This window comes from Pelobates fuscus, chromosome 7 (genome assembly GCF_036172605.1).
Source record: "Pelobates fuscus isolate aPelFus1 chromosome 7, aPelFus1.pri, whole genome shotgun sequence".
Lineage (NCBI taxonomy): Eukaryota > Metazoa > Chordata > Amphibia > Anura > Pelobatidae > Pelobates > Pelobates fuscus.
The window spans coordinates 184,102,450-184,129,062 of NC_086323.1; the positions used below are offsets into that span (position 1 = coordinate 184,102,450).

The 26,613-nt window shown below is 40.7% G+C and overlaps 1 protein-coding gene across 1 annotated transcript in view; it reads left to right on the forward strand.

The window, feature by feature from the left end:
- Positions 1 to 25,546, forward strand: part of LOC134568892 (protein shisa-9-like) — an 81,802-nt gene extending 56,256 nt beyond the window's left edge. Inside the window, exons 3-4 of the mRNA XM_063427593.1 lie at positions 1,167 to 1,313; positions 24,681 to 25,546. Of these exons, the coding sequence (XP_063283663.1) occupies positions 1,167 to 1,313; positions 24,681 to 25,042 (509 nt within the window). The 3' untranslated portion in view covers positions 25,043 to 25,546. The remainder of the gene's footprint in view (positions 1 to 1,166; positions 1,314 to 24,680) is intronic.
- Positions 25,547 to 26,613: the final 1,067 nt, after the last annotated feature.

Here is a 26,613-nt window from a genome sequence, read left to right on the forward strand (position 1 = left end):
TTACATTTCTTTTACTTACTTTTTAAATTCTTTATCCTGTGTCAGCGAATTACATGTTTGCTCCAATAGTTTAGTAACAGTGGTTGGCTTATATGCAACTTTTCTTTCTTTCTTGTTGTATATTGATGTGTGAGAGGAAATGTGGATTGGTAGTTGATGGCATATACATTAGGCCTGATTTACTGAACAGCAGCCTGAGGTTTGAGCGTTAAATGTCCCAGGGAGAGATGTTAGGTTTGCAAGATGCATTACTGGTACTCTGCAAACCACGGTATGGGTCCCTGGGGCGGAGCACTTGGAGAGCAGGGTGGGCCAGTGCTCCAATAGCACCAGCTGCTAAGTAACAGTCGGACCAGAACTTTTAGTTTCACTTATGCACCTCACCTGTATCTGATCAATTAGCTAGCAGGCTTTTAAAAAGAAGGGATCAGCATGCTGCAGGGTGAGGAGGAAAAGCCAGAGGAATGGTTTCTTGCAGGTATACTTTTTGTAAATTGGCAAGTGGGAAAGCCACCCAATTCCAGATAGGGATTTGCTGTGTATAGTAAGTGCTCAAGCAAGAGCAAGGAATTGTGTTTTGTTTATTTTTCATTTTGAAACACCTGTATATATTTCACCGAATAAATCTAAAAAAAACTGAGCTGGATGTGTCCTGGACTTTCATTACCCTAGAAGGCTGTGGTTACAAGATCTGTGACAAAATCCTACCTGGAAAAGAGGTGGTGTGTTACATGAAGAATACAATGTATTTAACATGTCTGCCTTTTCCTGATACTCATTAAAGGGACACTCCATGCTCCATAACAACTACAGCTCCTGTTGTGGATATTTTGCCACTGTGGTGCCCTCTCAAGGTTAGTAGTCAAACCATTTAAGAATGTTTCACAACTTACCTGAAGTCCACAAGAGGCCGTTGTTTCCTTCTGTGAAGTTGAAAGATCCTCCGCTGAGCTAGTAGAGCAAGGCTCTAATTGGTGAGCTTCAACTCTTAAAACAGTAGAGTGTTATTAAAACAGTTTTTTGGTTGGAGTAACACTTTAAAAGTTATGCAAATGTATCCTTTTATTTTCCTTTTTTACCTCTCAATTAGAACAAGTTTGTTACACCCATTGTTGCTGTTTCATTATATTTTTAGACATTTATGTCGATCTCTTCCTTCCCAACAGATCATACAAATTTTAATAACATGGATTTGACATCCCCACTGCTTCCCCAGATTGGTCTCTCACATACTCACAACAACCGTGCACAGCTTGTTCCTGGTGCTTCCATGCAAGATGATGACTATACGTTTTCAACCAAAAAAGTAGCTGGTAAGTCATAATTGTAAGTTATACAATATGCACACGAAAAAATAAATGTCCATGTGACTTATCCTAAAAAATAAACAAACATTTATTGGAAAAGTCTAAGCACCAATTCTAATAAAGTGATTTTGGGGCATAGATGCTGCCTATGAGGCCATGCAAATGAAAACAATACAATTCCGTTTCTGGAAAACAGATGTATACCTTTTACAATTTCCACACCTACTAGTGGTTGTCAAACAGATTATCACTACAGTCTTGCAACACAATTAGATTCAGGTATTGTATTGCTTCCCTATAAAAAGCAGAGAAGCACTGGACTGACATATCAGAGTTAGGACGTTGGGGTGAAGAATGCACAAGTAACTTACACGCTTAACAATAGTCAATTAGGGATAACGGCACACGAGAATTATTTAGGAACTGTTGTAGGCAAAATGTGCAATGTCAATCAGCAGTTCCTGTGGCCAGTAAGGTATGTTGTATATTGAAGAACATTAATTCTCAAGATCAGTTTAGTTTAGAAAAACAGCGCCTCAGAGGGGATATTGTAGCATTATACAAATATATTCAGGACCAATACAAAACCATTAAGACCGAAAGGATTTTTTTAAACAAGTGGGAATAATGTGTGCAATATTATATAGCAAAAAAAGTGACCAAGTGCATTTGTGCAAAAACCACACTTGTAAATGTATACAAAGAGTGCAATTTACAATATATATATATTTTTTTAATTTTATTGTAAATTGCACTAGCTTTGTATACATTTACAAGTGTGGTTTTTGCACAAATGCACTTGGTCACTTTTTTTGCTATATAATATTGCACATATTATTCCCACTTGTTTAAAAAAAACTCCTTTCGGTCTTAAAGGCACAGTGCACTTTACTCTTCTGGTTTTGTATAGTCACATGTGATTGAGCTTTTTCACTGTATATCGTGCTGCTTATTACATATTTATTATTATTATTAATTGATCCAGCGCCATAATATTACTTGTGGTTTCTTTATTTACTATTTTTAATACAAAACCATTGTCTAGATCAGTGTTTCCCAACCCAGTCCTCAAGGCACACCTACCAGTCCAGGATTTAAGGATTACCCAGTTTTGTCTAAGGTGTTTTTAGAAAAAAAAGAAAAAAACACCTTAGACAAAACTGGGTAATCCTTAAATCCTGGACTGGTAGGTGTGCCTTGAGGACTGGGTTGGGAAACACTGGTCTAGATATCTAATTATCAACAGGGCTATACATGGGAAAACAAGGTCATGCATTTAGACTGGAATAAAGGAGATTTAGTCTAAGGCAAATTAAATGGTTATTCACAGTAAAAACAAAAAAGGACAGGAAATTGTATGCCTTTATACACACACACATTCAATTCCTAGTGTACATTAAGCAGTAGATGGTGATTGCAAGGCTCTGCAGACAGAAATTGCTGCTTATATTTCATCAAAGCACAAACACATTGAGTGTCAAGCAAATAACATAACTAGAAAAGCTACAATTTCTGGGGAAATTGTGTGAAGTGTTTTTGCCTCCACCAGTAGTCTACAACTGGAGTGGGCGGAGTAACTGGGTGGAGTGGCTGGAGTAACTGTGGAAAGGTTGGAGTGTGGTTCACTCACTCTACAGCAAGGGCAGAGAAAAGCTTTCAAATCTTTCAAATCCCTTGAACATTCCACCAACTGCCAACAGAAACTAATAGATTTCAAATAGGGCAGAGAAGAGCGGTTAAAAACAAACTGCTCCAAATTGCTCACTTCACTGGTGGTTGCCATCTTCAAACGGTCGTATTTTAAAAACTATAAATCCTACAGCGAAGAGCTTTATATTGTGAGAAACACAAGACCAGACCTACATGATGCGTAATATTTCTCTCAAATATTAAAAATGAAGGCACCATTGCAGTTTAGATATTGCCCTTAAAATTTGAGGTGGCTAGAGTGGAGTTTCAATGAATGTCAATGGACGGCGTTAGCTGCAAACAAATGGTCATATTGTGAAAACTATCAGGACTATGGCTTAGGCTGTGTAGGTGGGCTTGAAAATGAGGGAGTGGTGGCAATTTAGAAATCATGTCCTGATTTTGTAGCTCCCACTCTAGTTTTTAACATTTCGCCATTCATTCCTATGGGACCAAAACGACGATATTTTGTGAACAATTCTGTGAAACGTTCCACAAAGTAATAGCACACCAATCGGGAACAACCCGCACGTTTCGGTATATTACTGTCTATGTATTGTAAAAAACTGTGGGAGGAGTTAGGGTGGTAAATTTGGCTATAATAAGAATAATATATATGTGAGATAATATTAAATGGTCTTGCTATGCAAGAACACTTAACAATAAGCAACTATATTGCAGAGGATTGAGAAAGTTAGAGGCAGGGAGGTCGTGTTGTAGGAACTGGATATATTGTAGCGATAATCCAATTGGCGACCTCTTGGAGATAGACCCCACTTTTAAGATCTTTCATAACCCTCGATATTCTGTTATAATCGGGGAATAAATCTGTTAATTTGTCCTGAAAGTCCCCTAGGAGGGACTGAAACTTCAACTGATTTTAGATGAATAAATAAAAGCTAAGTATTACCTATACTCACCTATTTCCATTCTGCTGTCTGTAATTTAAACTGTAGGCCCCTTCAGTCTCCCTTTTCTAGTGTACTAGACTCGATATCGGATGCAATCCAGCACTCACGCACAGGGTCCAGCATATTGGAGATACATGGAACTTTGGTTGCAAGGATGCCTATTCCCATGGGGAGCTCCAGTCTCTCCCTGGTTCTCTGACTCGCCGTCCACACTATACACATATACACAAGTAGCTTCTTCATATACTACTACTTAACCTCTTAAGTTTCCCTCCAGACAATTGTACTGTGACACCCAACTCACAGGCTCAAGCGGACCCATTTATGTGGCTAAACTTACATTCGAACAGGAATCCACAATTAATTCCCCCACAATCTTGCAATGCTCGTGTTGTCTGCTGCCACACTGAATTTGCAATCATTTCAAGGACAACCGATTCCATGACTTATGTAAGTAGTTTAGTCATAACTCAAGCCACTTCAATGTATACCCTGTCATGGTCACCAAGCGCATTGAGGGTCACCATGAAGGGTGTTATCTCAGCCACTCGGCTACACAGCAGCAGGGTATTGTTAACAAATGGAGATTTGGTATCAGATATTACTATAGGTGAAAGTTTAGGATCCAGTGATCATCAGTCAGTGTGGTTTAATATAAGAACAGTGACTGAGTCACACCACACAAAAACAAAAGTTTTAGACTTTAGAAAAACACACTTTTTTAAAATTAGAATATGTGTAAAGGAGTCATTATCAGACTGGAGCAACTTAAATTGAGTCCAAAAGAAATGGGATTATTTAAAAGCTGCACTACTGAAGGCAACAGAAAATTGCATTAGGCTTGTCAGTAAAAGCAAAAAATTCAAGAAACCACTGTGGAACTCCGCAGATGTGGCCAAAATAGTAAAAAAACAAAAAGTTAGCATTTAGTAATTATAAAAAAAACCAGAGTGAGGAAGACAGAATGACCTATAAGATTAGGCAGAAAGAGGCTAAGCAAGTTATAAGAGCTTCCAAATCACACACAGAAGAGAAAATAGCACAGTCAGTAAAAAAGGGGGACAAAACTTTTTTTAGATACATAAATGAGAAAAGAAAAGTAAAACAAGGATTAGTTAGATTAAAAACAAAAGAAGGAAGGTATGTAGATGAGGATAAAGGTCTAGCTGACTGCCTCGATGAATATTTTTGTTCGGTATTTACAGATGAAAATTAAGGAGAGTGACCTTAGTTAAAAAAAAAGGATAAATGAGTCATTTATTACACGTGAGTTTACAGAGGAAGAGGTTCTATTTCAACTGTCAAAAGTAAAGACAAATAAGTGAATGGGACCTGATGGAATACACCCAAAGCTATTAAAAGAGCTTAGTGGTGTACTAGCAAAACCATTAACAGATTTATGTAACCAATCATTGTTAACAGGAGTAGTCCCAGAAGATTGGAAGTTAGCGAATGTTGTGCCCATTCACAAGAAAGGTAATAGGGAGGAGTCGGGCAACTATAAGCCAGTAAGCCTTACTTCAGTAGTGGGGAAAGTGATGGAAACCATGTTAAAGGATAGGATTGTTGAACATCTAAAAACACATGGATTTCAAGATCAGAGACAACATAGGTTTACTTCAGGGAGATCATGCCAAACTAATCTTATTGATTTTTTTTGATTGGGTAACTAAAATTATAGATCAGGGTGGTGCAGTAGACATTGCTTACCTAGATTTCAGTAAGGCTTTTGACACTGTTGCACATAGAAGGCTTATCAATAAACTGCAATCTTTGAGTTTGGATTCCAATATTGTTGAATGGGTAAGGCAGTGGCTGAGTGACAGGCAACAGAGGGTTGTAGTCAATGGAGTATATTCGAAGCTTGGGCTTGTCACCAGTGGGGTACCTCAGGGATCTGTACTTGGACCCATTCTCTAATATTTTTATTAGTGATATTGCAGAAGGTCTTGATGGTAAGGTGTGTCTTTTTGCGGATGATACTAAGATATGTAACAGGGTTGATGTTCCAGGAGGGATAAGCCAAATGGCAAATGATTTAGGTAAACTAGAAAAATGGTCAGAGTTGTGGCAACTGACATTTAATGTGGATAAGTGCAAGATAATACATCTTGGACGTAAAAACCCAAGGGCAGAGTACAGAATATTTGATAGAGTCCTAACCTCAACATCTGAGGAAAGGGATTTAGGAGTGATTATTTCTGAGGACTTAAAGGTAGGCAGACAATGTAATAGAGCAGCAGGAAATGCTAGCAGAATGCTTGGTTGTATAGGGAGAGGTATTAGCAGTAGAAAGAGGGAAGTGCTCATGCCATTGTACAGAACACTGGTGAGACCACACTTGGAGTACTGTACACAGTACTGGAGACCATATCTTCAGAAGGATATTGATACCTTAGAGAGAGTTCAAAGAAGGGCTACTAAACTGGTTCATGGATTGCAGGATAAAACTTACCAGGAAAGGTTAAAGGATCTTAACATGTATAGCTTGGTGGAAAGACGAGACAGGGGGGATATGATAGAAACATTTAAATACATAAAGGGAATCAACACAGTAAAGGAGGAGACTATATTTAAAAGAAGAAAAACTACCACAACAAGAGGACATAGTCTTAAATTAGAGGGACAAAGGTTTAAAAATAGTATCAGGAAGTATTACTTTACTGAGAGGGTAGTGGATGCATGGAATAGCCTTCCAGCTGAAGGTGTAGAGGTTAACACAGTAAAGGAATTTAAGCATGCGTGGGATAGGCATAAGGCTATCCTAACTATAAGATAATGCCAGGGACTAATGAAAGTATTTAGAAAACTGGGCAGACTAGATGGGCCGAATGGTTCTTATCTGCCGTCACATTCTATGTTTCTATGTTTCTATGTTTCTATGTATTAGCTTGGTCCTTCTTCCTGACAATCATAGTTAATTAGGAATGGACTAGACTGGCTGCAATGGCAATGTTATATTTTTAACTAGTTCGTACACACATACCGACCTATCCCTACATAGCAGCCAATGCCTTCTCTCATTCTCAATTGTACATATTCTTCCATGCTGAGCCACGACTGACAAACGTCCCATCAAACCTCTAAATTCCATAGATTGCTGGCACGCACAGCATTTCTACTTACAGCATCTGTTAAGTACTAGAGTTCTGCCAGTTATTTATAAGTTCCCTTCAGCATACCAATTGTTGATCTGTACACAATAGACACCGCCGTAGCGTTACCTCCTTTTGCCACCTCAACTTTAATGGGCTTGCAATATTAAATCTTCATGCATACAACTCAACAATTTCAAGTTCACTCCTTTACAATATGCGTGGCTTCAAAAGCCCCTAGCAAACATCCCAATATACATCATCAATGACTGAGACAAAGTATCTGCATACACCAGTTGCTTCAACCAGAGAGATAATTGAGGCAGATATTATAAGTAATATCAACACGTATCATGCGTACCTTTTAAACTTTTTGCCCCCTTTAACAGGCCTACCCGAGCATTGGCTTCGGCACACCACTACTAACATACCTCAGTTTATTGTCCCTGACTACAAAAAGCTAAGCCGAAGGCAGTGCCTGTAGTTGTAGGAGGGTTTACCTGGCCTATAAGCACTCAGGGCACCCCTTCCTCTATTTAAAGATGATTATTAAAAAAAATAAATAAAGAACTAAATACATGGACAGATTGGACCAAGGTCTATCGGGTATGGGTAATGGCTGTAATAACGGAACCCTATGGGATGATTTCATGCTGGCACAAGTGACACAACCTTGCACACACCCTTTAATGTCTTTATGCATAGGGGCTACCAGAAGTTCCATGAAACTGTAGTAAAATTTTTAGAGATACCAGGTAGCCCAGCTGTCTTAATGTCATGATAGTGACATTATGTCTTGCTTTTCAGTAAGAGCGACATATAACTTTTTAGGGGGTTTCTGAATTGGAGCCTTGTTTTGTTTGGATTGTATAACTTGTAAAATGGAGGAAGAATGTGCACCTGTATCAATCAATAAGGCCATTTCATATTGTGCTGTCACATTGGAATGTTAACCTTTCTTGATTGACTTACCATTCAATTGTCTAATGCAGTAGTTTCCAAACCAGTCCTCAAGACACACCTATCAGCCCAAGATTTAGGGATTGCCCAGTTCTGTCTAAGGTGTTTTTAGAAAGAAGAAAAAAAAACACCTTAACCCAACTGGGTAATCCCTAAATCCACTCCTAATGTTAAAGGCTGTCTTCCATTCATGACCCTCTTTAATATGCACTAGATTGTAGGTACCCTTGAGTTCCAACTTAGTAAACACTGTAGCCTATTTTAGTCTATTGAATAATTCCGTTATGAATAGGCATTTTTTTTTTATAGTAATTTTGTTGAAGAGCACTGTAGTCGTTGCATGGTCTTAAATCACCCTTTTTCTTACGCACAAAATAGAAGCTTGCCCTTGCAGGGGAAGAGGATCTCCTGATAAACCCTTTCTGTAGTGATTCCTTGATGTACTCCTCCATGACAAGATTTTCTTGAGGAGACAAAACAATACATTCTCCCCTTAGGAGGTATAGTACCAGGTAATAAATCTATCATACAATCGTACGGTCTATGGGGTAGTAATTTACTGAGTTGGTATAACAGTAGATAGTGAAAGAGCTGTTGGCACATTAATAGAATTTAAAGGAGTAACTTTGGTGATACAAGATAAGCAACCATGGGTATCCCAGTACAATCTGTGAAGAAGTAGAAGAAATGATGTTGAACTGAATCTTTTCAGTATGTAATAACCCTGTAGACATGAATATGGGTACCGTTTCATTAGAATTCACTGGAGAGTTTCTTTCTCCCTTAAGGGTATCTTGTGTTTCTTAACAAAGAATCAATTAAGTTCTCAGCTGCCGAGTCGACCAAGGCTAGAACATTCCCTATATCAGCAGAATTTTCATAGTGCAGGGAAATAGTGAGAAGCAATCTCTTTAGAGACAAGTGAGGGGATTCTGATGTCACATCCAAAGCAGGTCCCCCAAGCAAGACACTTGTTTCGCATGTGCTTTTTTTTTTTTTTTTTGAAGACAGTCCCTCCTTCCTCCTAAATAGCTTTTCTGCTTCAGTAAGCTTAGTAATTACATTCTGGCTCTGGTATGGTGGAGGTCTCGGGACTGTCAACCTTAGGCATAACTGATACAGTGAGGCTTCTGTTTCTATTCCTAGTATATTGTCTATCTCAGATTATATTCTCTATATTGATGAGGCAGTCAATGCTACAGGGAGTTCTCTGGCAGCTACTGCAACCAGTATAGTATTAGATAAACCCTCCACGAATTCTGGGAAAAAAACTGGAAATCATGAACCAATGGATCATAAGGGATTAGCCCACTCAAGCACCTTATCAATGAGCTGATGCATGAGGAACTGCACTTTAAATCTATCTGTGGGAAAGGATCAGGGATACATCTCAAAGTGGAACTCCAGTTAATTGAATAACCCCTTGCAAGTCTTATCAGGTGTGCTGACTAGAGTTGAGCGAACCCGGACTGTAAAGTTCAGGTTCGTACTGAACACTACATTTTTTGGACCTCGGACCAGAACACTGACATATCCGTGTATGTGCGGGTTGGAGTTCAGTGTTCGGCGATTTAATGGCGCGTTTTGAAAGGCTGCAGGGCAGCCAATTAACAAGCGTTTGACTTGTGTGCCCTTAGAAGCCATCACAGCCATGCCTACTAATGGCATGGCTGTGATTGGCCAGTGCAGCATGTGACCCAGCCTCTATATATAAGCTGGAGTCGCGTAGCGCCACACGCACATGAGCTCTTATTAGTGTAGGGAGAGGATGCTGCAGCTGTGAGGGACAGATTAGGAAAGAATTCTGGTGTTGAATCTGCAAACTACAGCGATTATTCTTGTGGGTGCTATATTACTACATTTTTGTACACTGCCCTGAGCCCAGTGCCACAGAGTGCAGTGCACTTGCAACTGCATGTGTGCCAGGCACATTACTTTAATCCTGTTCTGGTAGCTCAGTGGGCAACATCTAGGCATTTTTAAATACAGCAATTTTTTTGGTGCTAAATAGTACATTTGCGTACTGCATTTCTTGCAGTCCAATAAAACCCTTAAATACTACTGTTACATTGTTGGTTTAAAAAATCTAACTTTTTGGTGCTAAATAGTACATTTGCGGCCTGCGGTGCACTTCATATCTGAGTCAAATAGAACCTTCAAATTCTTTAGGTGCTAAAAAGTCAATTTGGTGCCTGCACTTCATATCTGAGAGTCAAATAGAACCGTCAAATACTGTGATTACAGCGCCATTTGAACAATTCTAATTTTTTTTTGGTGCTAAATAGTACATTTGCGGCCTGCGGTGCATTTCTTGTAGTCCAATAAACAAAAACAAAATTGTCGACTATTGGCGGTAACATTGTCGCCTGACATAAACCATCTGTTAGTTTGGTGGGTGAACACAAAGAATGAGGAGAGCGTCAAATAAGGGACGTGCCCCTGGTCGTGGTGCTGCTGGTGTTGGTGGAGCTCCTGTTGCAAGGACAGGACGTGGTTGATCTGTGCCAGCTACACGCACAAGTGAAACACCTTCCTCAGGTGCAAGTACGCAACAGAACCTTCAGCGTTATTTGGTAGGCCCGAATGCCGCTCTACGAATGGTGAAGCTAAACAAGTACAGACGATAGTAGATTGGATGGCTGACAGTGCCTCCAGTTCCTGCTCATTGCCTCCCACTCGGTCACCTGCAGCCCATGGCTATCTGTCTTTCACCTCACCCCCTTGCAAATTAGCCAAGCAGTCTGAGACACAAGTCATGGAGCAGTCTCTTATGCTTTTTGATGACTTTGCTGGCGGGGTTTCTATGGGCCATCCACCTAGCCCTGGCCCAGACGTGGAAGAGATTGAGTGCACTGATGCACAACCACTTATGTGTGAGGATGTGCACATGCGAGGACCACCGCAGCACGTCTCTGATGAAACACAGGTGCCAACTACTGTGGCTTTCTGCAGTGTGCAGGTTTGAGGAGTGGGTGGAAGATGATGTGGAGGATGATGAGGTCCTACATCCCACATGGAATGAAGGTCATGCGAGTGACGTGTGCAGTTTGGAGAAAGAGGCGGTGGTCGCACAGAGGCACCAGCACAGCATAAGAGGAAGCAGGGTGCAAAAGCGGAGCAGCCGTCCCCTAGACGGTACGCCTGCTACTGCCCACCGCACCCAGGGACTGAGCACACCAAAGCCAGCTCCAAGGAGTTCCCTGGCATGGCAGTTCTTCAGACAATGTTCTGATGACAAGACACGAGTGGTTTGCACACTGTGCAATCAGAGCCTGAAGCGAGGCATAAACATGCTAAACCTGAGCACAACCTGCATGACCAGGCATATACATGCAAAGCACAAGCTGCAGTGGAGTAAGCACCTCAGAAACCAAGAAAGGTCTCAGGCTCCTTCTGCTTCCTCTTCTGCTGCTGTCTCTGCCTCTTCCTCCACCTCTGGAGTCAGTGGCACACTTTTTTTTTTTTGTTTGTTTATTGGACTGCAAGAAATGCACCGCAAGCCACAAATGTACTATTTAGCACCAAAACAACTAGAATTTTTACAATTCCGGTGTAACCGTACTATTCGACGCTTCTATTTGACTCTCAGATATGAAGCGCACGCCCCAAATTTATTATTTAGCAGTTTAGCACCAAAACAATTAGAATTTTTACAACTGCGCTGTATCCGCAGTATTTGCTGGTGCCTCTGTGCGACCAGCGCCTCTTCCTCCAAACGGCACACGTCACTCGCATGACCTTGATTCCATGTGGGGTCTAGGACCTCATCATCCTCCACCCACTCCTCAATCCTGCCCTCCTTGCCGGTCTGCACACTGCAGCACCTGTGTTTTTCCAGCATGTAAACTCTGCAAATTACATATGGGAATTGTTTTAGAATTGAATCCAGGCACAAGTTTTCCCTATGAACTGACCTCTCAGTTTGACTTGTGAGGGTATTGCCCCCGAATTACAATATTGTTATATTGGTATTTGACGGTTCTATTTGACTGTCAGATATGAAGTGCAGACTGCAAATGTACTTTTTAGCACCCAAAAAATTTTACGTTTTAAAACTGCAATGTGACAGCAGTATTTAAAGCACAGTATTGCCTAAGAACTAATATACTTACCCAGTGAAAGAATGAAGAATGTTACTCTGTATACAATTTTAAATAAAAAGTATACAAACCTAGCCAGGATTCAGCTGTAAGCATTTACAACACTTACAACAATCAAGTAACATACATTCATATAAAATGTAAGTTACTTGGCCAGTCAATGTAATGACAGGAATGAATAAGTAGATAACTCCCTAATTCCCACGGTATTAGGGAGCTATCTACTAAAAGGCTGAAAGACCTAAATTGGTCTTTCAGCCAAATTTACTAATACTAAGTAAAAATTACTTAGTATTAGTAAATTATGCCCCTACTCACTATGTAGGGGACCCTATTTATTTATTTTTTAACTAGACATGCCCCTACTCGCGGTATAGCGAGTAGGGGCAAAATGTACTAATACTAAGTAATTTTTAAATTGGTCTTTCAGCCTTTTCATAGAGAACTCCCTAATACCATGGTAATTAGGGAGTTATCTACTAAGTCGCTGCAAGAGAAGTGTTGAAGTGCCGAATTGACGAAGTCCCGAATTTCGGAATGCCGAACCAAACTGAAAATTTTCCCCATGCTAATGCCTAGTGGGCATAGCCTCTCATGGCCTTTTGGAGGTAACTAAAAACCTTCATTTGTTTAAAAAAAATACATAGGGATGTGGAAAGAGCGCAGGTAACTTTTTCTTTGGTTTTTACAGTTGTATCATAGACTATCGGTTCACCTTAACATTAGCGCATGGATATACCCAGTGGTGTATCCTGGTTTTTGTGCTGCCCCCCCAACTAGCCTTCTAAATACACATACACACTCACTGACAGACACATATACACTCAGTGTCAAACACACACTTTCACTGACAGACACACATACACTAGCTAACAGACACATACAGTCACTAACAGACACGCATACACACTCACTAACACACACATACTAACACACTCACTAACAGAGAGAGGATTTTTTTTGCCACCCCCAGAAAGTGCCGCCCAAGGCAAAAACCTTGTTTGCCTCTGGGTAAATACACCCCTGGATATACCGTTACTTCCACTATTAGCTACGTTGTTACCAACAGATGATGGTTACATAATTTGTTACTATCGGTTCTGATACTATATTTGTTAACAAAGTCTAACTCTCTGTAGTTTTAGGCAACTAGACACTGGACACAGGGCCTTCATCTACCCACACAAAGATGGAGTAGGCAGATTTATTGGAACAAAATCGAAACAACGTTTAGACCCATAACAGGACCTTTGACAAATGCCCTGTTGTGGGACGAAATGTTAAGATTTTGCTCCAATAAATCTGCCTACTCTATTGAACTTGAGTGCATGGAACATCATTACTTTTTTGCAAAACACATTTGTGAGGATTGGCCAACCTCAGGACCGGTTGCACCCTCGGATCATTAAAGTATATGTGAATTTTTGTAGACAAATTATTTTAAAAGTTGTGTTTTTTTTGTTTTTTTCTAAAAGATTGCGATCATCTGGAATGCTTATCCTCAACTATTATCAGGGTCACTATCAGAAATTTTGGGGCCCCTAACACAGCTCAAGGTCTGGGCCCCTAGTGGCCCGCCTCAAAGCCCTGTGTGTGTGTGTGTTGTATATATATATATATATATATATATGTGTGTGTGTGTGTGTGTATATGCCTGTTTGCCCACCTGCTGACTATGGCCCCTGGGAGATTTGGCCCTTTAAATACAGTATTTGGGCATATTGTATTTTATTATGCTGCTGCTGGCCCTTTAAGAACCGTCTGGGGACATACTGTGCAGTTACTGGGTGGCCACCATTTCATATATCAGAGGCACATGGTGAGAACAATGGCTGGCAGCCATTTTAACTCACAGACACTGTTTGGACTTTTCTGCACGGTGCCATCTCGCCGGTATTTGGTGCACAAAGACATCGTGCATTAGTTTTAAACTATACAACAGGGGACACATTATACAGTAATTATTTTTCATATAGCCTGTATATGTTCTGCGGAATCTGCATTAAACTTTATCTTCTAAACTACTGAACGGATCTGGGTGAATTTTTATGGGGTTATTGCATGTTTTGGGGTCCCTGTGATATGTTTTATAAAACTGTATTTCTCTGCCTGTGTGATAATTATATTTCCCATTGTGTTCAGCAGGGCCGCCACCAGAAATTTTGGGGCCCCTAACTCAGCTCAGGGTCTGGGCCCCCTGGGGCCCACCTCAAATCCCGCCCACAGGGTCCGCCTCCAAATCCCGCCCACAGGAATACACACAGACACAAAAACACACACTGATACAAAAGGACACATACACACACACACACACACACACAAAAATACATACTAACAGACACACATACTGAAACAGAAATACACGCATATAGGCATACGTACTGGCACACACATACTGAGACATACACAAATATACAGACACACAGGCATACATAGTGACAGATAGATACATACAGACACACATGCATGAGGACTTACACATACATATACCGACATTACATACATACACACAGACATACATTAATTCATACTGGCATACATACATATATACATTCATACAGACATACTGACATACACACACAGACAGTCACAGACATTCTGACATACACACAGACATTCTGACATACACACAGACATTCTAACATACACACAGACATTCTAACATACACACAGACATATTGACATACTAACATACACACAGACATACTAACATACACACAGACATACTGACATGCATACAGACATTCTGACATACATACAGACATTCTGACATACACACAGACATTCTGACATACATACATACATACGGACATACATGATACAGACATTCTGACATACATACAGACATTCTGACATACATACAGACATTCGGACATACACACAGCATTTCTAACAAACAGACAGACATTCTAACATACATACAGACAGTCGGACATACACACAGCCATTCTAACATACAGACAGACATTCTAACATACACACAGACATTCTAACATACACACAGACATTCTGACATACACACATACATACTGACATACACACAGACATTCTAACATACATACTGACATACATACATACATTCTGACATACACACAAACATTCTGACATACACACACCGACATTCTGACATACACACAGACATTCTAACATACACACAGACATTCTAACATACACACAGACATTCTAACATACACACATACATACTGACATACACACAGACATTCTAACATACACACAGACATTCTAACATACACACAGACATTCTAACATACACACATACATACTGACATACACACAGACATACTGACATACATACAGACATACTGACATACACACAGACATACTGACATACACACAGACATTCTAACATACATACTGACATTCTAACATACATACTGACATTCTAACATACATACTGACATACATACAGACATACATATATTCTAACATACACACAGACATTCTAACATACACACAGACATTCTAACATACATACAGACATTCTAACATACATACATACATTCTAACACACACACAGATATTCTAACATACACACAGACATTATAACATACATACAGACATACTGACATATACACAGACATACTGACATGCATAAAGACATACTGACATACACACAGACATACTAACATACACACATACATTCTAACATACATACTGACATACACACAGGCATTCTTACATACACACAGACATTCTAACATACATACTGACATACACACAGACATACTGACATACACACAGACACACTGACATACATACAGACATACTAACATACATACTGACATTCTAACATACATACTGACATACATACAGACATACAGATATTCTAACATACACACAGACATTCTAACATACATACAGACATTCTAACATACATACATACATTCTAACATACACACAGATATTCTGACATACACACAGACATTCTAACATACATACAGACATACTGACATACACACAGACATACTGACATACACACAGACATACTGACATACATACAGACATACTGACATACATAAAGACATACTGACATACACACAGACATACTAACATACACACAGACATTCTAACATACATACTGACATACACACAGGCATTCTTACATACACACAGACATTCTAACATACATACTGACATACATACAGACATACAGACATTCTAACATACACACAGACATTCTAACATACATACTGACATACATACAGACATACTGACATACACACAGACATACTGACATACATACAGACATACTAACATACATACTGACATTCTAACATACATACTGACATACATACAGACATATTGACATACACACAGAGATTCTAACATACATACTGACATACACACAGGCATACTGACATACACACAGGCATTCTTACATACACACAGACATTCTAACATACATACTGACATACATACAGACATACAGACATTCTAACATACACACAGACATTCTAACATACATACTGACATACATACAGACATACTGACATACACACAGACATACTGACATACACACAGACATACTGACATACACACAGACATACTGACATACACACAGACATACTGACATACACACAGACATACTAACATACATACAGACATACTGACATACACACAGACACACTGACATACATACAGACATACTAACATGCATACAGACACACTGACATACACACAGACATACTAACATACACACAGACATTCTAACATACATACTGACATACACACAGACATTCTAACATACATACTGACATACATACAGACATACATACACAAATACAGCTAATTCTTCTTACCTTTTTTTGCAGGTGGAAGGCTGTGGCTGATGGGAGTCGGCGTGGCTCCTGCGGGCTGTCTTTCATCCCTCCCGCGCTGCACTGAGGGGAGGGAGCTGGGAGGAAGTGACGGCCACTTCCTCCCAGCAGTACTTTGCGATTGGGATTTTTTTTAAAGGGGCCCGGTCGCGCTATTGCAAGGCCGCAGCGCTGACCGGGCCCCTGAAGATACAGGGCCCATCGGGTGGCCCTAAGTGAGTGGGCCACCCGATGGGCCCCATCAGCATGTGCTACACGCGGGGCCCGGGCGGCCGGGCCCCCCAGGGCCGCCGGGCCCGTGACAACCGTTATGGTTGTCACCCCCTGATGGCGGCCCTGGTGTTCAGTAATCATATCACAGGCAGAGGGGAGGATTTTGTCTGGGAGTGTCTGTGTGTGTATTGTACGGATTAATTGGTTGTATTTCAAAACCCTGAGGTCCGTACTATGTTTGTGGATTGTGAAGAAAAGAGGCTGTATGTGCCAGTACAGTCAGTTCTGCTTGACCTCAAAATGAAGTGTTGTCTCATTATTGGGGGAATTGCTGATTGCCAGGAGTGTAAGCTGATTGTATGCTTTTCCTGTTCAGCTGTTTACAGCATTCATATGCTAGAGGGCATTCGTATGCGTCTCCGGTTCGGTGGTTGTGGTGTCTACTGCAGTGCTTGGAGTCCTCAGGAAGCGCTAGGAACATCCATTAACGGAAGTACCCAGTCGGGGTGCCCGTTGATCCGTATACGCACTTATACAAAAGGACACACACATACATACTGACACACACATACTGAAACAGACATACACACATATACAGACACACTGACATACATATCAAACAGTTAATATAGAGAAAAAGTAGTAAAAAGCTGCCAGACACATGAAAGGTTATTCCTCAAACCAACCAAAAAATTGTTCAATGTAGAAATGTATGTGTGTACTTTGTAATATAGTTTGTTCTTATTATCAGAGTTCACTTTCCACCTCCACAGCGGTGGAAAAAAAGGAAAATCTGGGGTGGCTTTCTGTTATATCACAATAGGGATTATACTTTGTATCCAGTGCCAAAAATAACGATCATGTACCACTCCATTGGTGCAGCATTAGTCCGGACACACGATATGTTCATGGACTAATGCTGCAAGGCAGAGTGTATCCAGTGTTAAAAGTAACGATCATGTACCGAAGTATAATCCCTATTGGGACATAACACAGAAAACCACCCCAGATCTCCCTTTTTCCACCACTGTGGAGGTGGAAAGTGAATTCTAATAATAATAACTATATTACGAAGTACTCCCCCTCTGCATCTAGTCATTGGGGACCACAGTACAGCGCTGACCCTTTTCTCCATTGAACAATTTTTTGGTTGCTTTGAGGAATAACCTTTCTTGTGTCTGTCAGCTTTTTACTACTTTTTATCTATATTAACTGTTTATTGATATTTCTTTTGTGCTTTTTCATTTTTACTTTGGTATTTGTATCTTGATTATTCCTATACTTAAAAGCAGCATTTTTAGACATTTTAATATGTCACTGTTTACTTTTAGAGATCAATGCAAAGGTGATTTTGCTCTAAAGGGAGATGCCCCTCCTGTTTTGGGGGCAGATTACCAATGGAAAAATCAGTTTTTAAACTGGAGAAATATATTAAGGAAATTAAAATGAAATTGGAAATTGAATCCCTAGAGAAATACTGGGGAAAGTAGGATCATCCCAATGGGTTAAGATGAACATTACAATCTGCAGCCGATAAAGATGATCTGGAATTCAACGTAGTATGGAATCCTATCTTAGATAACTGTTCCTTTGAATTAATCAATCATATTATTTGCAAACGCAAAAGAGTTTTAGTAAAATTAGATGAAGAAATTAATAATCTTAAAGAGGTACTTACCCCGCATTTGGAAAAATCTGATTGTATACAACTTATGGAAAAAATAGAAAATAAATTAGAAAAGGTTTTTGAGGACACTATATCTATAAAAAGGAAAAGTTGTAGAGATCGAATAGATGTTGAGGAAGACAAAGTTAGGAGCTATAATAAAAAAAGATCAAAATGCACAAGGCCCCGAGTACAATTCCAACAAGATATTTCCTACAACCCCTAATTATAGGGATGAATATAATAAACCTGGTATTCCTAGATCCAGGAATCACTCAGTAAATGACAATCATATCAGTAAAAAGAACAGAACTTCTTCTTTCTCTAAAAAAAATCAACCTTTATTACCTCCAAACGTTAATGTGCGGGTGATGTCACGCAAAAGACACACATGCACGTTTTGAGGTCAAAGGCTAGGTACGGCCAATCGGATCTGCAAGAGGGTTATTTAAACTCACTTATTCAATAAGCTCATTGCCCTGTCATGGTTTCCCTTAGATGGTTATCGTTCTGTGTCCCTGACCTCGGCTAGTATTTTGACTATTCTCTGGTACGTTAAGTCCGGCCATTCTAAGGTCCAGTTAGACGTTATCCATAATCCTAGGTGTGATACTATTCTGCGTGCTCAACTGTAATCCATCCAACTGTAATTCACGTGGAGCATGCGTCGCCCACCACTTCCCGAGCAAGTGCCGATCACATAAGTGGTGTCACACTTTTGTTCCACCACTTGGTATGGGCCCTGCCAGGCAGCCTGTAGCTTGTCATTCCGGACAGGTTTTAAAATTAAAACTTTCTGCCCTACCTAAAAGCTACGGTCCCTGGCACCTCGATCGTACCAAGTGCACTGGTGGTTCTGTGCCGCCTGGAGATTCTCTCGAACAGACCTAGTCAACTCCTCCAGATGGTCCCGGAACTCCAGCACATATGAAATGATGGGGTTACCATCCTGGCTAAGATCCCCCTCCCAGTGTTCTCGGATAAGGTCTAAGGGCCCCCTCACCCACCTCCCAAAGAGTAATTGGATTCCTGTGGCTCCTCCCGGTAAGCAAACAGGAGGTGCGGCATGAATCTCTCCCAATCTCTGAGTCTCTGCGTACGCCTGGAGCATTTGTTTTAATGTTCCGTTGAACCGTTCACAGAGACCGCTGGTTTGGGGTGATAAGGGGAGCTTACAATCGGTTTAATGCCGCAGATCCTCCAGAGGTGTTGGGTGATCTCTGCGGTGAACTGAGTACCTTGATCCGACACTATCTCCCAGGGAAATCCCATGCGGGAGAAGATTCACATCAGGGCCTCAGCTATGGTATCCGCCTGTATGTTGGTCAGCTCCACTGCCTCTGTGTACCTGATAACGTAGTTCACTACCGTCAAGATATATTTTTTGCCTGAGGGGCTAGGCTTAGCTAAGGGTCCCACCAGGTCAACTGCTATCTGGATAAATGGTTCCTCAATTATGGTGAGAGGGTGAAGTTTAGCCTTGTGGCGGTCTCCCCTCTTACCAACTCTCTGGCAAGTATCACAAGTTTGGCAATACCGCAGAATATCTTGAGAAATCCCAGGCCAAAAGAAGTTTTGGTTAAACTGGTATCTAGTTTGGCTCACCCCTAAATGCCCGGATAGCGGGATGTCATGCGCTATCCGTAGCAGCTCCTGTCGGTACCTCTGAGGTACCACTTACTGCCTAGTGGGGATCGGTTCTGACCGTGCCACTATCCTCTCAGACTCCCTGTACAACAGCTTCTTATCCCACACATATCTTTCCCCCTTAACCCTGCCTGGCCAGGGGTGACTTGAAACGTGGGGTCTGTGTTCACCTCTTTCTCAAACTCCGTGGGTGCAGCTCAGGGTACACACTGTAGGGACGGGGAACAATCTCTTACTTGAGCTTCCGGATGTGAGCTGTGGTCCCTGGTGACTAACGGGTACAATTCCTCCGGTGATGCCTGGGGCTCAAACTGACGTTCCCCAACAGCACTTCCACTGGTAGCTCTGGCATCAACCCCACCTCCACCACTCCATACCCCACTCCCAAATTCAGGTGCAGTAGGCAGTTTACACTTTTCACCCAGCTACCCTTACAGCCACTGTATTCTGGGTCTTCGCAGCACTCGGCACCAAGTGGCTTTTTTACTAATGTAAGGGTGGCTCTGGTATCATGGAGCCCTTGTATCTTATTCCCTGCCAAGATGGTCTGCCGGTGTTGTTGGCGATTGTCTGTGTCCGCCTGTAGTGGGTCCGCTTCATGCAGGACTTCCTTGTGCTCTACGGCTGGTGCAGGAGCGGCATACTGGGCTGGGCATACTCTGCCTGGTAGTAGTGTACTGCTGCTCTAGTGGGGGTTGGTGGATCCATGGGCTGGTGGATCCATGGTGGACCCAGTTCTGGGGGCAATCTCTGCGCATGTGCCCCATCTTTCTACAGATGTGGCACTGGATGTGGTTCTGCGACTGGAAGTGAGGTTGTTGGGTTATTGACTTGCCTGGGAGTACTAGTTGCCCAGGAGGTGTTGCTGCAGGCCTAACGAAGGGCCTGGACTGGTCTCTGCTCTCTATGGGCATCCATATACTCATCTGCCCGCCTTGCTGCTTCGGTGATGGAAGTGGGGTTGCTGTCCCTTGCCAGCCCATTGAAGAATTGCTCCATTAATTTAATTATAGCAAGTCTTCCATTGTGCAGACTTTATGTGCCTGTACCCACCCAAGCGAGGCTCGATGTAACCGGCAGGCCCATTCAGAGTCCTTATCTGTCTTTTTTAAGTCTCTAAACCACCTTCGGTATGCATCTGGTGTAATGGCATACACACACGTTCACTGTCACATGCTTCCATGCAGCCAATCAGGGAGCACCATAGGCTATTTAAATCTTTTTTTGTCTATTTATCTGTGCCCTGTTACGGTTTCCGTTCTGGTTATCCGAGAGCGCGTTTCTGGTACTGTTTTTGTGTATTTTGACCTTGGCTATCCTACTGACTATCAATCTCTGTATTCCTTGACCTTTGGCTCAGCTCCGGACTATTCTGACTTCTGTTTTCCTGACTTTTGGCTTGTTTAACGGTTTTCTGTATTCTGTATTCTTGTCCTCAGCCTGTCTTGTGTTTTTCCTTTTATACGTTAAATCCGGCCATCCTAATGCCTGGTAATACGTCTTAGTGTTTTCTTTATTTAATACTTAAGTTCTGCGTGTTTGGCATATTAGTATATCCTGACATTACGACAGGGCCATGGACTCTGCAAACATAGGTAGGCAAGTGATGTTTTGCGAAGCGAAGCTAGAGGAACATCACTGCATGGATCAGTTAGCTCAGGCTATTTAGACATTGCTGGCTCCCACTGCTCACCTCCAATCTGAGACACCTCCTACTTCCCAGGCTCCACAGCATGCCGCTGTGGCAGTGTCCAGTGGTCAAAGGTCTCCAACCATAAGCCTATCCCCTCCACCTATATTCAGTGGTGATTCCAAGGAGTGTAGGGGTTGTATTAATCAAATCGGGTACCACTTTGAAGCATCTCCTGGTTCTTTCCCTTCTGATGGGGTCAAAGATCGGGTATTTGATGAACCAACTATCCGGAAAGCCCTAGCAATCTCTTATGGGAGAGTGGTAGGACTGTAGCTTACAACTACATGGACTTCATTACTGAATTCAAAAGATCATTAGAACTTCTTGGGAAAGTTAAGAAGGCAGCCAAGGTGTTACCCGCGGATTAAACAGGGCAATAGATCTATTGAAGATTACACCATAGAATTCCGCACACTAGCGGCTGAGGTAGATTGGACAAATAGTGGCTTGGTAACAGTGTTTTCAGAAGGGCTCTACTAGAGGCTTTACTAGATGAAACAGCCGCAAAAGACCTACCAGATTTATTGGATGATTATATTATCTATATAATGGATATGGATAATCGCCTTAGGGAGAGGGCAGAGACCAAAACACGAACACGTTCCTCTGTTTCTCCAGCTCCTCGCAAGTACGAACCCATGCAACTGGGAGTGATGAAGCTCTCAGAAGCTGAGAAACAGTTAAACCTGAGGGTTTATGCCTGAATTGTGGTAAAAAGGGACATTTACGCCTAAACTGCCCTACACATCCAGAAAATCTCTGCACCTAAGCACCGTTACAGGACGTTGTAATGAAATCGTCTTCTACCATGCCTCACAACAGGTTCCTCCTCTCGGTTATCCTATCTTAAGGGAATTCATGAAAAGCATGAATTGTAAGGCTCTTGTCGATTCTGGAGCCCCTGAGAATTTCAGAGACAAAAAGTTTGTTAGTGACCTTCTTATCCCTCTGAAGGAGATCCATTATCCACAGTAGTTCCCCCACAATATATCAAGGTTAAGGAAGTCTTTAATAAAATCAATGCTGAAACGTTACCCCCACACCAACCTCATGACTATGCCATAGGCCTCCTGCCAGGTACTATGCCACCCAAAGGCCGGGTGTATCTTTTGTCCCCCCAAAAGAGTGAAACCATGGAAGAGTATATCCAGGACGCTCTTGCCAAGGGTTTCATATGTAGATCTTCCTCTCCTGCAGGCGGGGTTTTTCTTTGTTTCAAAGAAAGAGGGAGATCTACGACCATGCATTGATTATAGAGGTCTTAACAAGATTACTATAAAACATCTATTCTATTCCCCTCATCACGGAATTGTTTGATAGAATCAAAGGAGCCACTGTGTTTACCAAATTAGAACCTTAGGAGTGCGTACAATCTGGTCAGGATAAAGGAAAATCATGGATGGAAAACCGCTTTTAACACAAGGAGTGGGCATTAGGAATATCTTGTAATGCCTTTTGGTATTTTTAATGCTCCTGCGGTTTTCCAAGACCTTATAAACGATGTCTTAAGTGTTCTAGTCTATTTGGATGACATACTCGTTTATTCCCCCGACATTACCACTTACTATGTTCATGTCTCTCAGGTACTCACTACGCTGTTACGCAATGGCTTATATTGTAAATTGGAGGAATGTTTATTTCATCAGAGGTGCAATTCTTAGGCTACATTATCTCAGCCAAGGGTTTTGAAATGGATCCCAATAAACTTGCGGCAGCCTTGCAATGGCCCAGATATAAGGGTCCTAAAGCCATTTAGGTCCTAAAGCCATTTAGGTCCTAAAACCATTCATAAGGGTCCTAAAGCCATTCAAAGGTAATTACTACCGCAGGTTTATTAAAGGATTTTCCTCAGTCATTTCTCCCATTACTAATATCACACGTAAAGGTGCTGAGACTCATGTCTGGCCTCCTGCAGACCTGTCTGCCTTTGAACAATTTAAAACCCTCTTTTCTACTGCCCCTTTTCTCATACATCCTGATCCTTCCAAGCCTTTTGTGCTAGAGGTTGATGCTTCTGAAACAGGAGTAATAGCTGACCTCTCTCAATGGGAGTCTCAAAACACTCCACTCCATCCTTGTGGTTTCTTCTTCAAATAGTTATCCCCTGCAGAGGATAATTATGATATAGGGAACAGGGAGTTGTTGGCAATAATCCTAGCATTAAAAGAGTATAGATGCTAGACGTATTACCGCATTTTGAAGGCTGAACTTGATGGACGCAAGTCTCTTTTCAGCTATGTAACTATGTAACTATGTAACATCTGGTAGAGGGAGCTGACCATAAGAATTTGACCTATACATTTGTCACGTGATGCAGACTTGGCCCTAATTAACATCACCCATAAAACACAAAATAAATTAATTTTCAATAAGCTTCTGTGATGTGGCACACATTTTTTTTAATTAATTAATTTGCTTGCTGTACACCTTTCAAAAGAATTCAGATTGCTGAACTACAACTCATACTGTAATAGTAAATATAATTATTTGGAGAAATGTATTTTACTACTGTAGGCATTTAATCACCCGTTGATGTTAATACTTCTCAATTTTATTTGCAGAAAGCACAACAGAAGATTTTTACAAGATATTCAAAGTCGGTGATGCCAGTGGTGTTTCGAACAGTTGCCAGCCCGGAGGACATCATGTCTTGCCTAGTTCCATTGCATCTGACAGTTCCACTCATATCCCATCCAAGTTAAACCACAAAATTAAAGTAGCAAAAACCAATACTCACCCTCTATCTGGAGCTGGATTTCAAGGATGGGACCCAAATTACCATGATATTCGAAGACATATATATGCCAACAAAAGACAGTTCAGCATTGAGAAGCTCCCTGAATTGTTTAGTCAACAAGGTCATTATGCTAATAATCCCCCGTGTCATTTTTCCAGTAACAGCAAGACTGAGGTCACTGTCTGAAAGAACTCATCTATCTAAGTCTACATATTATTGTAATATTCTAGCTGTCTCATTTTCAGGTGCATGGGTACAGTCAAGAAAAAAATGAAACTCAAAATGGAAGAGGTGTATCAGGCATGTGCAATCAACTTAGATTCTGAGGAAATACATTCTAGTATATCATTAGAAACATTGATCTATAATGAACACAATGCAGTGATTATTTAAAAAGAAAAAAAAACTGTGATTGTGTGGTTTTATATACTAAAATTTAACTATTATCTTTCTTACCAAATGTAATCGACTTAACCTCCTCTATGTTGGATTTGGGCTTAAAATAACATTGATACCTTTTCATTACATGGGAAATCTATTTGAGTATGATGAGTGTAATGAAACATTTTGTTAATATGGAATTCTTGCATTGTACTGTCACTGTCATGACTGAGGTCTATATGTGCAGTTCTACAATATTAATGACTGGAGCAATGTTTGTTGGTGTTTTTGCTATGTGTTTGTATATAATTTTTTATAAAGGATAGATAGAACTTCCTTTTAGAACCCTACAGGAATACATAGCATAATTACGTCATGTGAATTTTGTATTCCTAATGTGGACTCTTGAAGAAAAAAAGTGGATTCAGCCACATACATGAGAACAGCATTATCCTTTCTTTGTTATTTGGGGAGGGGGGGGGGGGGGGTTAAAAGTTGCATGGCTAATTTGAATGGCTAATTTGAAGGACCTGCTCATTTTAAGTTTTAACTGATTCATTTATTGGGCTCATCTCGCAGCCTACAAATGCAAATTATGTGTATATCAGTTTATAATTTGCAGCAGTAGACAACTCTAGTTATTTTATAATGTAATTTTGAGTTTTTTTTAATAAGGCTATTTCATCACCAATTTCTGCCAAAAACTATCATTTCTTTTTTTTCTCTGTTATTTACATATACATTGCATTTTAGTAGTGAATTTTCTTCTCATAGTACATATTACTATGAAGATCCAAGTGTACAGCAGTCGCCCATTTGAACTACTTTGCCAGAATTTTTTGTTTTGAAAATCACATGTCAAAAACATTTTCAATACATTTTAATATAAAGATAAAAACACTTTGAGATAGTGAGTTGTTATACTTCACCTCTGCACCTCCAGACCTATTAGACTCATGTGAACTGTCAATATGGCTGGCAAAAAAAACAAAAACAAAAAACAACAAACAACAATAATAATTTGTTTTAACTCTTTGCGTGTCAGAAATGTGGCAAACAATGCATAGGACATACCTCTGGTATTTAAATGTCTAAAGCCACATTGAAGCATAATGCAGGAAACTGCTTTGTCTAATGAGTTACAATATTCTTGCACCAATTTAATAAACTTGTTAAAATTGTCAGCATAGACGTTTACTGAACATCCCAGTTGAAAAAACAAAACAAAAAACTGAACATACCAGTTGAAAAGACTTAAAACTAAAGGCATCAAAACAACTTAAAGGGATTCTATAGTGTTACACATAGCTGGAAAGAGACTTGCGCCCATCAAGTTCAGCCTTCCCTACATATGTTCTTGCTGTTGATCCAAAAGA